The following is a 13,287-nucleotide window of genomic DNA, read 5'->3' on the forward strand; positions in this document are numbered from 1 at the left end:
ATGAGGGAAAGAACTATTATATCGTGTGCAAAATTTTGTAAAACGAGCGAACTAATTATTATATTCTACGCACAATTTTGTAAAATGAGGGAACAAATTATTATATTTTGTGAACGATTTAGTAAAACGAAGGAACAAATTATTATATTGTATGCACAATTTAGTAAAACAAGGGAAAAAAAATATTATATTGTGTGCACAATTTAGTAAAACGAGGAAACAAATTATATTGTGCGAAAGTGTTAGTAAAACGAGGGAACAAATTATTATATTGTGTGCACAATTTAGTAAAATGAGTGAACTAATTATTATATCGTGCACAATTAATTAAAACGAGGGAACTAATTATCATATCGTGCACAATTAAGTAAAACGAGGGAACTAATTATCATATCATGCGAAAGAGTTAGTAAAACGAGGAAACAAATTACTATATCGTGCGAAAGAGTTAGTAAACGAGGAAACAAATTATTATATCATGTGAAAGAGTTAGTAAAATGATGGAACTAATTATTATATCGTGCGAAAAAGTTAGTAAAACAAGGGAACAAATTATTATATCGTGCGAAAGAGTTAGTAAAACAAGGGGACAAATTATTATATCGTGCAAAAGAGTTAGTAAAACAAGGGAACAAATTATTATATCGTGCGAAAGAGTTAGTAAAACGAGGGAACAAATTATTATATCGTGCGAAAGAGTTAGTAAAACGAGGAAACAAATTATTATATCGTGCGAAAGAGTTAGTAAAACGAGGGAACAAATTATTATATTGTGCGAAAAAGTTAGTAAAACGAGGGAACTAATTATTATATCGTGCGAAAGAGTTAGTAAAACGAGGGAACAAATTATATTGTGCGAAAGAGTTAGTAAAACGAGGGAACTAATTATTATATCGTGCGAAAGAGTTAGTAAAACAAGGGAACAAATTATTATATCGTGCGAAAGAGTTAGTAAAACGAGGGAACAAATTATTATATCGTGCGAAAGAGTTAGTAAAACAAGGGAACAAATTATTATATCGTGCGAAAGAGTTAGTAAAACGAGGGAACAAATTATTATATTGTGCGAAAGAGTTAGTAAAACAAGGGAACAAATTACTATATCGTGCGAAAGAGTTAGTAAACGAGGAAACAAATTATTATATCATGTGAAAGAGTTAGTAAAATGATGGAACTAATTATTATATCGTGCGAAAGAGTTAGTAAAACAAGGGAACAAATTATTATATCGTGCGAAAAAGTTAGTAAAACAAGGGAACAAATTATTATATCGTGCGAAAGAGTTAGTAAAACAAGGGAACAAATTACTATATCGTGCGAAAGAGTTAGTAAACGAGGAAACAAATTATTATATCATGTGAAAGAGTTAGTAAAATGATGGAACTAATTATTATATCGTGCGAAAGAGTTAGTAAAACAAGGGAACAAATTATTATATCGTGCGAAAGAGTTAGTAAAACAAGGGGACAAATTATTATATCGTGCAAAAGAGTTAGTAAAACAAGGGAACAAATTATTATATCGTGCGAAAGAGTTAGTAAAACGAGGGAACAAATTATTATATCGTGCGAAAGAGTTAGTAAAACGAGGAAACAAATTATTATATCGTGCGAAAGAGTTAGTAAAACGAGGGAACAAATTATTATATTGTGCGAAAAAGTTAGTAAAACGAGGGAACTAATTATTATATCGTGCGAAAGAGTTAGTAAAACGAGGGAACAAATTATATTGTGCGAAAGAGTTAGTAAAACGAGGGAACTAATTATTATATCGTGCGAAAGAGTTAGTAAAACAAGGGAACAAATTATTATATCGTGCGAAAGAGTTAGTAAAACGAGGGAACAAATTATTATATCGTGCGAAAGAGTTAGTAAAACAAGGGAACAAATTATTATATCGTGCGAAAGAGTTAGTAAAACGAGGGAACAAATTATTATATTGTGCGAAAAAGTTAGTAAAACAAGGAAACAAATTATTATATCGTGCGAAAGAGTTAGTAAAACGAGGAAACAAATTATTATATCGTGCGAAAGAGTTAGTAAACGAGGAAATAAATTATTATATCATGTGAAAGAGTTAGTAAAATGATGGAACTAATTATTATATTGTGCGAAAAAGTTAGTAAAACAAGGGAACAAATTATTATATCGTGCAAAAAAGTTAGTAAAATGAGGGAACTAATTATTATTTCGTGCGAAAGAGTTAGTAAAACAAGGGAACAAATTATTATATCGTGCGAAAGAGTTAGTAAAACAAGGGAACAAATTATTATATCGTGCGAAAGAGTTAGTAAAACGAGGGAACAAATTATTATATCGTGCGAAAGAGTTAGTAAAACGAGGGAACAAATTATTATATCGTGCGAAAGAGTTAGTAAAACGAGGAAACAAATTATTATATCGTGCGAAAGAGTTAGTAAAACGAGGGAACAAATTATTATATCGTGCGAAAGAGTTAGTAAAACGAGGGAACAAATTATTATATCGTGCGAAAGAGTTAGTAAAACGAGGGAACAAATTATTATATCGTGCGAAAAAGTTAGTAAAACGAGGGAACTAATTATTATATCGTGCGAAAGAGTTAGTAAAACGAGGGAACAAATTATTATATCATGCGAAAGAGTTAGTAAAACGAGGGAACTAATTATTATATCGTACGAAAGAGTTAGTAAAACGAGGAAACAAATTATTATATCGTGCGAAAGAGTTAGTAAAACGAGGGAACAAATTATTATATCGTGCGAAAGAGTTAGTAAAACGAGGAAACAAATTATTATATCGTGCGAAAGAGTTAGTAAAACGAGGGAACAAATTATTATATCGTGCGAAAGAGTTAGTAAAATGATGGAACTAATTATTATATTGTGCGAAAAAGTTAGTAAAACAAGGGAACAAATTATTATATCGTGCGAAAGAGTTAGTAAAACAAGGGAACAAATTACTATATCGTGCGAAAGAGTTAGTAAAACAAGGGAACTAATTATTATATCGTGCGAAAAAGTTAGTAAAACGAGGGAACTAATTATTATATCATGTAAAAGAGTTAGTAAAATGATGGAACTAATTATTATATTGTGCGAAAAAGTTAGTAAAACAAGGGAACAAATTATTATATCGTGCGAAAGAGTTAGTAAAACAAGGGAACAAATTATTATATTGTGCGAAAAAGTTAGTAAAACGAGGGAACTAATTATTATATCGTGCGAAAGAGTAAAACGAGGAAACAAATTATTACATCGTGTGAAAGAGTTAGTAAAACAAGGGAACAAATTATTATATCGTGCGAAAAAGTTAGTAAAACGAGGGAACTAATTATTATATCGCGCGAAAGAGTTAGTAAAACGAGGGAACAAATTATTATATCGTGCGAAAAAGTTAGTAAAACGAGGGAACTAATTATTATATCGCGCGAAAGAGTTAGTAAAACGAGGGAACAAATTATATCGTGCGAAAGAGTTAGTAAAACGAGGGAACTAATTATTATATCGTGCGAAAGAGTTAGTAAAACGAGGGAACAAATTATGATATCCTGCGAAAAAGTTAGTAAAACAAGGGAACAAATTATTATATCGTGCGAAAGAGTTAGTAAAACGAGGAAACAAATTATTATATCGTGCGAAAGAGTTAGTAAAACGAGGGAACAAATTATTATATCGTGCGAAAGAGTTAGTAAAACGAGGAAACAAATTATTATATCGTGCGAAAGAGTTAGTAAAACGAGGGAACAAATTATTATATCGTGCGAAAGAGTTAGTAAAACGAGGGAACAAATTATTATATCGTGCGAAAGAGTTAGTAAAACGAGGGAACAAATTATTATATCGTGCGAAAAAGTTAGTAAAACGAGGGAACTAATTATTATATCGTGCGAAAGAGTTAGTAAAACGAGGGAACTAATTATTATATCGTGCGAAAGAGTTAGTAAAACGAGGGAACTAATTATTATATCGTGCGAAAGAGTTAGTAAAACGAGGAAACAAATTATTATATCGTGCGAAAGAGTTAGTAAAACGAGGGAACAAATTATTATATCGTGCGAAAGAGTTAGTAAAACGAGGAAACAAATTATTATATCGTGCGAAAGAGTTAGTAAAACGAGGGAACAAATTATTATATCGTGCGAAAGAGTTAGTAAAATGATGGAACTAATTATTATATTGTGCGAAAAAGTTAGTAAAACAAGGGAACAAATTATTATATCGTGCGAAAGAGTTAGTAAAACAAGGGAACAAATTATTATATCGTGCGAAAGAGTTAGTAAAACAAGGGAACTAATTATTATATCGTGCGAAAAAGTTAGTAAAACGAGGGAACTAATTATTATATCATGTAAAAGAGTTAGTAAAATGATGGAACTAATTATTATATTGTGCGAAAAAGTTAGTAAAACAAGGGAACAAATTATTATATCGTGCGAAAGAGTTAGTAAAACGAGGGAACAAATTATTATATTGTGCGAAAGAGTTAGTAAACGAGGAAACAAATTATTATATCATGTGAAAGAGTTAGTAAAATGATGGAACTAATTATTATATCGTGCGAAAGAGTTAGTAAAACGAGGGAACAAATTATTATATCGTGCGAAAAAGTTAGTAAAACGAGGGAACTAATTATTATATCGTGCGAAAGAGTTAGTAAAACGAGGAATCAAATTATTATATTGTGCGAAAGAGTTAGTAAAACGAGGGAATCAAATTATTATATCGTGCGAAAGAGTTAGTAAAACGAAGGAACAAATTATTATATCGTGCGAAAGAGTTAGTAAAACGAGGGAACAAATTATTATATCGTGCGAAAGAGTTAGTAAAACGAGGAAACAAATTATTATATCGTGCGAAAGAGTTAGTAAAACGAGGGAACAAATTATTATATCGTGCGAAAAAGTTAGTAAAACGAGGGAACTAATTATTATATCGTGCGAAAGAGTTAGTAAAACGAGGAATCAAATTATTATATTGTGCGAAAGAGTTAGTAAAACGAGGGAATCAAATTATTATATCGTGCGAAAGAGTTAGTAAAACGAAGGAACAAATTATTATATCATGCGAAAGAGTTAGTAAAACGAGGAATCAAATTATTATATTGTGCGAAAGAGTTAGTAAAACGAGGGAATCAAATTATTATATCGTGCGAAAGAGTTAGTAAAACGAGGGAACAAATTATTACATCATGCGAAAGAGTTAGTAAAACGAGGGAACAAATTATTGTATTGTGCGCACAATTTGGTAAAACGAAGGAAATTATTACATTGTGAGCACAATTTACTTACAATTTACGAATTAGTAAAATGCGCTGATGTATTAGTAAGTTCATTTGTGCCCATGATGTATATATTTTTTCCGCATGTCATGTATAAAATTCAAAGTCAACATACACACACATAAAAATACATACTGTATATGTGTGTCATGAATAAAAACAATAAATAAATAAATAAATACTACTACTACCACAAAATGTTTGAGCAGTTATACATTTGAAAGGCTTTAGAATTTTAACCGTTTTATGAGGTTCTTGTTTTGTGTTGTCATGTTTGAAAAGGTTTCAAAATACATTGTGAGATCAGTATTACAAAAGGTAATACATGAGGGTTTTTACCATGTCGTTCTTGTTCTCCAAGAAGATGCTGAGCTTTTTGAGGAAGGAGACCACCAGCACCAGCAGCTCCTCGTTCTCTCTCTCTAGAGACTTGACCAGCAGGTGCACAATGTTCTTGTTCCTCATCTTGAGCTCTGTGCGGGTGTCCTCAGACAGGTTCAACAGCAGGTAGAACGCAACTAGAGCCATAGGGAGGAAGAGGAACACATAAACAAAGCCTCATGAATGACTCCTACTGAATGACTCCTACTCCTAGAAATCTTTCACTTCCTGTACCTCGCAGCAGCTGCTCCTGTTTGACCAGGAAGCTTTGGTATTTCTTTAGGGTTTTCTCATGGTCCTTCCGCAAGCTCTGGTTGTCGGGGTCTTCGTCACGTGGATATGTTAAGGAATAATCTAATTAATTTAACATGTTAATTTAGTGATTCATTGTTGACTTTTTGATTAAAAAGAGATTGACAAAAAGGATATAAGCCTTGCTCTTCTTCTCTAATTCATCCTGCCACAGGTCATATTTCTTCAGCTCATGCTCGATGATGTTCATGCACAGCACACCAATCTTATAGTGCGTGATGAGCCCGTGGAACTGAGAGAAACTGCAGGAAGAACACGAGTCGTGAAGGTCTGTCCTCCTCTGACCTCTAATGGTACATTCAGCCAGACACTGATGCATGCGATACAATCTGAGAACTAGACAATGGCTGGTATGCAGAGACACCGAGACGGACATGCCAGATGAATTTCATACTCTAGTCCTGATTAGTACATAAACAGAACTGAAAGATCAGGCCAAACAACTCATCATACATTTCAAATACATCCTTCAAACGTCAAAGTCAATCTAGCTTGTGGAAAGAAATTTCCACATTAGCCATCTGAAAATGAGAGCCAAGGAAAACCTTCAAATGAGAACACAGTCTTTCATTGCTCAAATAAATGCTGAAAGCTATCTCAGTAAAAGCAGTAACCTGATCAGCGGCCACTAAAGATGTTTTGAAAACATATCATGGTTTTCTTAAGGCTTTCAATCTTATACAAGAGCTTCATCAGAATGATATATGATATGCAATCTGCTTCTTAAAATAAAAAGTTAATAGTGAAGGTAGCATATTAATCCTCCAAAATATCTCTCTCCCTACACAGTAAGATTTTTTTGATTTTTTGAAGAACGTCTCTTATGCATTTATTTGATCAAAAACACGGTAAAAGCAACAATATTGTGAAATATTATAACAATTTTAAATAACGGTTTACTATTTTAATATATTTTTTTAAAGTGTCATTTATTTCTGTGTATCATGGTGTGGCTGTATTAAAGTGCACGACGATAGAGAATTTAACAAAAACTCCAATGAAAGAACACATAGAAGATAACAGGAGAAAGCTCAGCAAAAATCACAATGTACGATACACGTAGAAACATTTCTTATTATAATCAATGTTGAAAATGGTTGTACTCCTTAAAGGATTAGTTCACCCAAAAATGAAATTTCTGTCATTAAGTACTCATCCTCATGTTGTTCCAAACCCAAAAGACCTTTGTTCATCTTCAGAACACAAATTAAGATATTTTTGATGAAATCCAAGAGGTTTTTTTTATCTCCCATAGAAAGCAATGAAATTACCACATTTAAGGTCCAGAAGTAGTAAAAATATTGTTAAAACAGTCAACGTGACTGCAGTGGTTCAACCTTAATGTTATGAAGCGACAAGGATACTTTCTGTTCATGAGAGCAACAAGACACGTGATGCTGACGCAGGAGTCACTTTTGGTCAATTTAATGCATCCTTTCTGAATAAAAGCATTCATTTAAAAATTAAAAAAAAAAAGTAATAATAAACTTACTGACCTCAAACTTTTGAACGGTAGTGCACATATTTATCTGAATGATTATTAGTTGACTGGTCATTATAAAGAAAGCCACAGGATGTGTCATTATGTCCAAAAACAGCTGGACAGGTAAGCAACAGAATGACGTCTTTTTGAAAAGTCCAAAAATGTGCAGCCAAACAGAGACTTACAGATCATGATCTGATCATAGCAGGAAAAGATTGCTCAGATTAGGTGATTTTAAGTGTGATCTGACTTATTTATCTTGGCATAGTTACATAACAAGAGTTCAGTACATGGAAATGACATACAGTGAGTCTCAAACTCCATTGTTTCCTCCTTCTTATATAAATCTCATTTGTTTAAACGACCTCCGAAGAACAGGTTAATCTCAACATAACACCGACTGTTACGTAACAGTTGGGGTGTACGCCCCCAATATTTGCATATGCCAGCCCATGTTCAAGCATTAGACAAGGGCAGGACGTCTGGATGTGCACAGCTGAATCAACAGACTAGGTAAGCAAGCAAGAACAATAGCGAAAAATGGCAGATGGAGCAATAATAACTGACATGATCCATGATAACATGATATTTTTAGTGATATTTGTAAATTGTCTTTTTAAATGTTTCATTAGCATGTTGCTCATGTATTGTTAAATGTGGTTAAAGGTACCATCGTTTCTTACTGTATTCACGGAGACAAGACTGTCGTTATTTTCATTATTAAACACTTGCAGTCTGTGTAATTCATAAACACAACTTCATTCTTTATAAATCTCTCCAACAGTGTAGCATTAGCCGTTAGCCACGGATCACAGCCTCAAATTCATTCAGAATCAAATGTAAACATCCAAATAAATACAATACTCACATAATCCGATGTATGCATGCAGCATGCATGACGAACACTTTGTAAAGATCCATTTTGAGGGTTATATTAGCTGTGTAAACTTTGTTTATGCACTGTTTAAGGCAAGCGAGAGCTCCGTGGGCTGGAGTGTGAGCATTTAAAGGGGCCGCAACCTGAACCGGCGAATTTCTAATTATGCCCCAAAATAGACAGTTAAAAAAATTAATTTAAAAAAATCTATGGGGTATTTTGAGCTGAAACTTCACAGACACATTCAGGGGACACCTTAGACTTATATTACATCTTGTAAAAAAACGTTCGATGGCACCTTTAAGTAAAAATTTACTTGGCTGTTTAAGTAATTTCAACTTAAATGACATTAAACTGACTTTAAAAAATTTGTTGCATCTTGTTTAACAAAAAAAAAATTGAAAATTGCTTAACTTATTTTGATAAGTTAAAGTAATGTAAAAACATAAAACTTATTCATCATATCATTTTTTACAGTGTAGGAAATAAATACATAGATCTGCAATTAGCATTCGAATTACCTGGTGGTCTGGTGCTAAAAATTTCATTAACCATGTAAAAGGTTCTGGGTTCTAATCTGCCCTCATATAGTTTTTTTTCTCATTAAAATCAAAGATGTTCATCAATGACTGTATATCAAGAGCAGGGTCGCGTTTGTGTGCATTTTGTTTTGTGATTTCACCAGAAAGAATAGAGTCTCCGCAACAGCATTAATCAATGACTGACGCGCTCATCTGTGTGAAGACTGTGCACAAGCCAAAAGAGAACGTAAACCCTGCCTACTTTGATTTGATTGGCCATCTCAATCATTCTGACATTGATGAGCGCTGTTAGACCGCTGAGGCAGAGCAGACTAAAAATGTAACTTTTAAAACTTTTTGTCATCCCAACACCCTCAGATTGCTGCATAATGATTTGCAGCAGAGCAGTGCAAGAATTAAAAATATTAGGGGAGACAATTTGACCATTTCTAATTATTGCGAGGGACTTGTCCCCCTCAATATCTATGGTGGTTACGGCCCTGTTCTGTTCTATTCTATTCTATTCTGTAAAGCACCACAACAAAAATGAATATGGCGGTTGACATAAAGGACAAAAAAAGCTGTAAAGGAACTGTCTACCTTGAGAAGCAGAAGAAGACATAGATGATAGTAGTTGCTAACTCCACACTGTGTTTCCAGTCCTCTCTCAGTACCCGGGCCAGAGCTCCAAGTGCAGTCTCTGAAAAACATCAAACACATGACATCAAACTCACAAACAACTGGATAAATTAATGATCACTGACACAGATTAAATCCACACGCTCCACCAACAAAATCAAATATACATTGCATGAGAAGTCAAAACCGCTGAAATTGCTGCTGTTGTGCAGCAGTTCATGACTTTTCATATGTTTATGACAGAGGTTTGTTATAGAATAATAACACTGTTGACAATTAATTGAAAAAAAAAAAAACAATTGGTTAATTTAGTACCATTATGTAGGAGCTCCTCCAGGTTATCAGGGTTACGGGCCAAATGGAGGATCAGAGTGGACCCTCTGATCTTCTCAGGGATGTTCTCATACAACAGCTCTATGTAATCATCGATTTTATTAATATTGGCCTCCTCATCAATCTGAAAAAGAAAAAAAGGATTATGGAAATACATTAACTTTAGACTACGGCTGTCAATCAACTAAAATGTTCAACTAAAGTTTGTCACAGTGAAAGCATTCAGGAAACTAAATAATAGTAAAAAGACAGTCTTCAATTGATAATAACATTTCTATTAAAGGGTTAGTTCACCAGAAAATAACATTTCTGTCATTAATTACTCACCCTCATGTCGTTCCAAACCCGTACAACCTTTGTTCATCTTCTGAATGTTAATTAAGACATTTTTGATAAAAATCCAAGAGGTTTTTTTTATCCCCAATAGAAAGCAACGTAATTAAAACTTATGTCTTTAGTACTTTTCTGGACCTTGAATGGCGGTAATTATGTTGCTTTCTATTGGTGATAAAAAAAATAAAAATAAAAAAAACCTCTTGGATTTCATCAAAAATATCTTAATTTGCGTTCCGAAGATGAACGAAGGTCTTACAGGTTTGGAACGACATTAGGGTGAGTAATTAATGACAGAAATTTTGTATTTGGATGAACTAACCCTTTAAGGAGGTTGTGGGTGATATTTCATTTGTTGAGCTTCACTGATGATTGAATTACACCATTCAAAGACTGAAAATTACTTTTATTAGACACCTAATCAGGGTTTGGTTTATATACAAACTAAAAAGAAGGAGGATCAGTTTCAATCAGTTTCGAATTAGTTGGTAAAAATCACACAGCACAGAATGAATCATGTCAAAATAGATAAATGTGTTAACGGCATTAAAATCAGCAGCATTTGACTTTTTTAATTATGCTTTAACACATTCACTTTGTCAGCCCTAATTACAAATAACTTTAAATGTGTTTGGGTGGGAAACATACTTCCATTCCTTCAAACGGCAGTAGTTCTCTGGGTTTCAGTGGTTTCTTTTCCTTCTTCTCCACTATGGACAGACAACATGAAACAAGGAATGCCATCGCCATTAAAATTACATATGATACGTTCAAAATAAATAAATAGACACTACTAAAACAACAACATGGTGGGTCACTCATATAAATGTACCACAAAAAATACTTTTTATTGTATGCAAAAGGGAAGGATTTACATTTACTGCTTGGCTTCTTTCGGTTCTGTAAATACAGTAGCAGATGCTCCACCTCTGCCAGTTTTGATGGATGAATGATTTTACACTCTTCCACCACCTTCCTGGCCAGGGAGGAAATATCAGTGCTGGCATTCAGACTCCTTAGCCGGATGCTAAAAAACAAACATAGACATAAATGTAAAACAAGCTGAGTGAAATGTAATAAAGAGAATAGAGAAGAGTGTGTGCATATACATAGCTAATCTCTGCTTACATTTTCTGGCATTCCTTCTTTTCCTCATGCCTGGTATTGCCTGACTCTCCTAAAATGGATGCTTCCACCTCATAGTACACCACTAGAGCCTTTTCTGTAGGATGCACATCTATATCACCAATCCTACATTTCCTAAAAGACACAGAAGAGATCAAGATTGGATGTTACAGTGAGTTGCAATAAACACTGGCTGTGTCTCAAACCCTATAAGTGAGCTGTATCACAGGTGCAGTTTACTCGGGACGCGCCCAAAATACTACATAATTGTCTAGATGAGCACAGACACTGGGATGGTTACAGTAGGCCACGCCCACGGCAAGTGGAGCGGATGAATTTGACCCAGATTTACACTATAGAAATTATAAGGAACTAATTCACTTTAAAATAAAACCAGCGGGAGTAAACACAAATTAATAATATTTAGTATACACACATTATATGCAGTGTCTCTTCCTTGTCGATCGAACTAACATAAAGCATTCATACTGCGATATATGTTTAAGTTAAATTTAATGGTTACCGATGCAAATACTGCGAATCGTCCGGCTGCATTTTATTCCGTTCATGTGAAAGCGCGAGACGTCGGTTTGGGTGCTCTTCAGATTGTTGTTGACATGAATGAGAATCAAAGCATCGTTCATCCGCACTGGGCTGATCCGCTATCACATTCACATCTGATGGGTCGAGGAGGGACAGAAGCCGGAACTGAGCGCGGTCGCCATCTGTAGGACGGGAGGAATATGAGGTGTCTGTTCATAGATAACAAACCTAGTTCTATGGAGTTTCCAAATGACTATGGTATAGTGTTATGGTTAGTTTTCAGTTTCACTTTTTCGAAATTGCATTGTTGGAATTAAAACGTAAAAGGGGTCTCTAAGGAAGTCAGTAATATGCAGTTTTTACCCACATATCATTTGATATTCTACCCTGGAGTCACTCTTATGGATAGCCTAACATTTGCTTGCTTGCTTCATTCATTCATTCATTCATTCATATAAATGGTAAATAATGTAAACAAACAATTTTGTCTAACATAGTTACAGTAAGTTGAGCAAATGTTAATGTTTCTATAAGACAACAAACATGAATTTCTTCATTGGAAATTATGGATTGTAGCATTGGTTATGTAAGTTGTTTATTTACATATGTGTTATACAGTAGAGAATATAATTTATGCAAATGTATGCATAAATGAAAGCAGTTAGGCTACATTCTCCAGAGAATATGATTGATTAATATGATTGATTAACAGTATGAGTTGAGCTGGTCTTTCCAGTTTCACAGACAGGGCTTAACTTAAGCCAGGACTAGGCCTTAGTTAAATTAGGATAATTAAGCAGCTTATATTAAATGTCTTAGAAAAAAAGAAAAAGAAAACATTACTGGTGTGCATCCTGAGACAAAACATTTTACATCCTGAGACAAAATATTTTAAGATATTTCAGTGCAAGTTATTTTCAGTTAAAACAGCTCAAATATAATTTAGTCTGGGACTAGCTTGAGCCATGTCTGTGAAACCAGGCGTAAGAGTAATAAAGAAAAATTATAATGATTAATTCCATTGAAGGGTGTAGGAATATATAAATAGAAACACTCATTTTTGATCATTTTTATCATTTTGCTTTGTAGCTTTTCGTGTGTCTTGTTGAATGTGCTGGACACTTGGCTGGTCACCAGTGTGTTTGTTCTGGCTTATTTTATGCATGGATTTATATTCAGTGAGTGGTGATTCATATGTTTGGCATTGCTGATTTCAGAGCTGTCTAGCAGCAGAACTCATATCCTGATAATTTATCCAGCTCTTCTCTGCAGACAAGAGAACATGAAAGAAAGCAAGAAAACTTGTTTTTCACTCCAAAATAGGATGACAGATTTGTTTGTTCTGGCAGTTAATCCAAATCCATAGGTGAATGTTTAGAAAAAAAATACTTTTAGTTGAGGAGGTTTCACTGTTACAGTTTAACAAGCAGTGTTGGGGAAAGTTACTTTTTATGAAAAGTAATGCCTTACTTTTTCTCACCT

The 13,287-nt window shown here is 33.8% G+C and overlaps 1 protein-coding gene across 1 annotated transcript in view; it reads right to left on the bottom strand.

Moving 5' to 3' along the window:
* Positions 1-11,972, bottom strand: part of kifap3b (kinesin-associated protein 3b) — a 38,544-nt gene extending 26,572 nt beyond the window's left edge. Inside the window, exons 1-9 of the mRNA XM_048164678.1 lie at positions 11,786-11,972; positions 11,266-11,397; positions 11,013-11,164; positions 10,786-10,847; positions 9,787-9,928; positions 9,433-9,532; positions 6,069-6,193; positions 5,874-5,972; positions 5,598-5,776 (exon numbers count right to left, since the gene is read on the bottom strand). Coding sequence (XP_048020635.1) covers positions 5,598-5,776; positions 5,874-5,972; positions 6,069-6,193; positions 9,433-9,532; positions 9,787-9,928; positions 10,786-10,847; positions 11,013-11,164; positions 11,266-11,397; positions 11,786-11,817 — 1,023 coding nt within the window. The 5' untranslated portion in view covers positions 11,818-11,972. The remainder of the gene's footprint in view (positions 1-5,597; positions 5,777-5,873; positions 5,973-6,068; positions 6,194-9,432; positions 9,533-9,786; positions 9,929-10,785; positions 10,848-11,012; positions 11,165-11,265; positions 11,398-11,785) is intronic.
* Between the last annotated feature and the right edge of the window lie 1,315 nt (positions 11,973-13,287).

The sequence above is a fragment of the Megalobrama amblycephala genome, linkage group LG17 (assembly GCF_018812025.1).
Source record: "Megalobrama amblycephala isolate DHTTF-2021 linkage group LG17, ASM1881202v1, whole genome shotgun sequence".
In the NCBI taxonomy this organism is placed as follows: Eukaryota; Metazoa; Chordata; class Actinopteri; order Cypriniformes; family Xenocyprididae; genus Megalobrama; species Megalobrama amblycephala.